We start from the raw sequence: 2,060 nt of genomic DNA, 5'->3' as shown, positions 1-2,060 counted from the left end.
TCTTAGCTAACTCATCAACTGTTTTCCATAAAAGACGTGTTTCTTAGCTAACTCATCAACTGTTTTCCATAAAAGACGTGTTTCTTAGCTAACTCATCAACTGTTTTCCATAAAAGACGTGTTTGTTAGCTAACTCATCAACTGTTTTCCATAAAAGACGTGTTTGTTAGCTAACTCATCAACTGTTTTCCATAAAAGACGTTTTTCTTAGCTAACTCATCAACTGTTTACCATAAAAGACGTGTTTGTTAGCTAACTCATCCACTTTTTTCCATAAAAGACGTGTTTGTTAACTAACTCATCAACTTTTTTCCATAAAAGACGTGTTTGTTAACTAACTCATCAATGGTTCTCCATAAAAGACGTGTTTGTTAGCTAACTCATCAACTTTTTTTCATAAAAGACGTGTTTGTTAGCTAACTCATCAACTTTTTTCCATAAAAGACGTGTTTGTTAACTAACTCATCAACCGTTCTCCATAAAAGACGTGTTTGTTAGCTAACTCATCAACTTTTTTTATAAAAGACGTGTTTGTTAGCTAACTCATCAACTGTTTTCCATAAAAGAATCCGTGTTCAAGAATCAAGGATCTTTATTTTCACCTTGGACTGATAATGATATTATTTTGAGACACCCTGCTCATAATTCACATTTATAAAGACGATTCAAAAACACTTTGGAGAAATGCTGTAGTTAATAATCCATGTTAATTTACATTGTAGTAGAAATTACATCTTCAGTTGTATCGGAAATGAAGTTTATTATTCAAACATAATCAGTTGCAATATTAAAGCTTATGTTAAAGATATGGCTTTTGATAGTTTAAAAAAAAAGAAAGAAAAAAGTATCTGTGCTGTTAGATTATCTTGTCTCTGCTAGTTAAAGAAAAATGTGGCCAAGAGGGATGGTGTGGAACCTGGTTGGATGGCAAGGTGAGAAGTGCTTCCTTTGCATATTTAGGTAAGCAGTAACAACTTTAGGACAAATTAAGGCCAACGCTTTGCAGTCCCACTTTAAGTAGACCAAAACTGGATGCTTTCAACAGAAAAAGGAGGGTTTTAAAAGCATATGCCGCTTAAATCAAAATGTTGAATCTAAATTGTTTTGGTCTTCAGACCAATTGTTAAAACACACCATCAGCTTCAGCAGACCCAGTTACCAACACACAGATCTCCCTACAGATTTATGCTTCTGAATGTTTAACATCACAGATTGAAACCTCAGCCTTTTTCAGGCAGGGATGTTTAGGCAGCAAAACCGATCGATCTCTACCTTCATCCAGGATTTCTCCATCAAGGCGGCATTGGAGTCATCCTTCACCTTCAGGTAACAGTCCACAGCTCGGGAATATTCTCCCATCTTTTCCCACTCTTTGGCCTGCTCCAGCAAACCTTCGGCCCCCCTAAAACCAAACCATCAGAAGAAGACGCTTTTAAAATTCAATTTTTTTTAATGATGCAAAAACTGCATCTTTAATATATTTTTCCCAAAAATAAACTAAATTCAGTTCCTTTTTTTGAAAAAAGAAAAAAAGATAAATACATTTAGAAAATATTGATTTACTGTCAAAACTGAAATTAGTAGTATGCTTGATTACTAAACCACACCTCCGCTGCAGTTTTCACTAATAAAGGCAAGACTTGCAGCTGTAAACTCTTCAGGAATAATTTAGTGTTTTTTTCCCCCTCTTTAAATCTAATTTTCATTCGTCTCCACTGGCAACTTTTGATGTTTTCTCCCACGAGCCATTAAAGGATATGGGGCGAGGGGGGGTATAAGGGCTGTGTGCTGCGGGTTTGCTTGCTAACGAGCTGTTGCTTGTTGGAAGTTCTAGTTGCAGGGAAAAAAAAAGATCATGAAAGATGTTTAAATAAAGCATCAAACTAGCTGTTTGTTGAAGGTTTCATTCAGTGAGTTATGGAGGAAAGGCTGTAGAATATTCAGACACTGGATTTGCTGTGATTTCAAACTAAAATCAATTCTAAAATACTTTATAAATCTCTAAGGTGGAGGTTTTCAACAGGGGGTCCGCGACCCCTAATGGGTCCACGAAGGTACTG

At 35.9% G+C, this 2,060-nt stretch overlaps 1 protein-coding gene across 1 annotated transcript in view; it reads right to left on the bottom strand.

Moving 5' to 3' along the window:
- The window catches only part of ift172 (intraflagellar transport 172), an 87,082-nt gene that overhangs the window by 22,002 nt on the left and 63,020 nt on the right, over positions 1-2,060 (bottom strand). The window contains exon 35 of the mRNA XM_015372829.1: positions 1,273-1,402. Coding sequence (XP_015228315.1) covers positions 1,273-1,402 — 130 coding nt within the window. The remainder of the gene's footprint in view (positions 1-1,272; positions 1,403-2,060) is intronic.

The sequence above is a fragment of the Cyprinodon variegatus genome, unplaced genomic scaffold (assembly GCF_000732505.1).
Source record: "Cyprinodon variegatus isolate N-32 unplaced genomic scaffold, C_variegatus-1.0 Scaffold76, whole genome shotgun sequence".
NCBI classification, from domain to species: Eukaryota; Metazoa; Chordata; class Actinopteri; order Cyprinodontiformes; family Cyprinodontidae; genus Cyprinodon; species Cyprinodon variegatus.
Note: the sequence above shows the minus strand (reverse complement) of the source record. Positions and strands in the feature narration are given on the sequence as shown.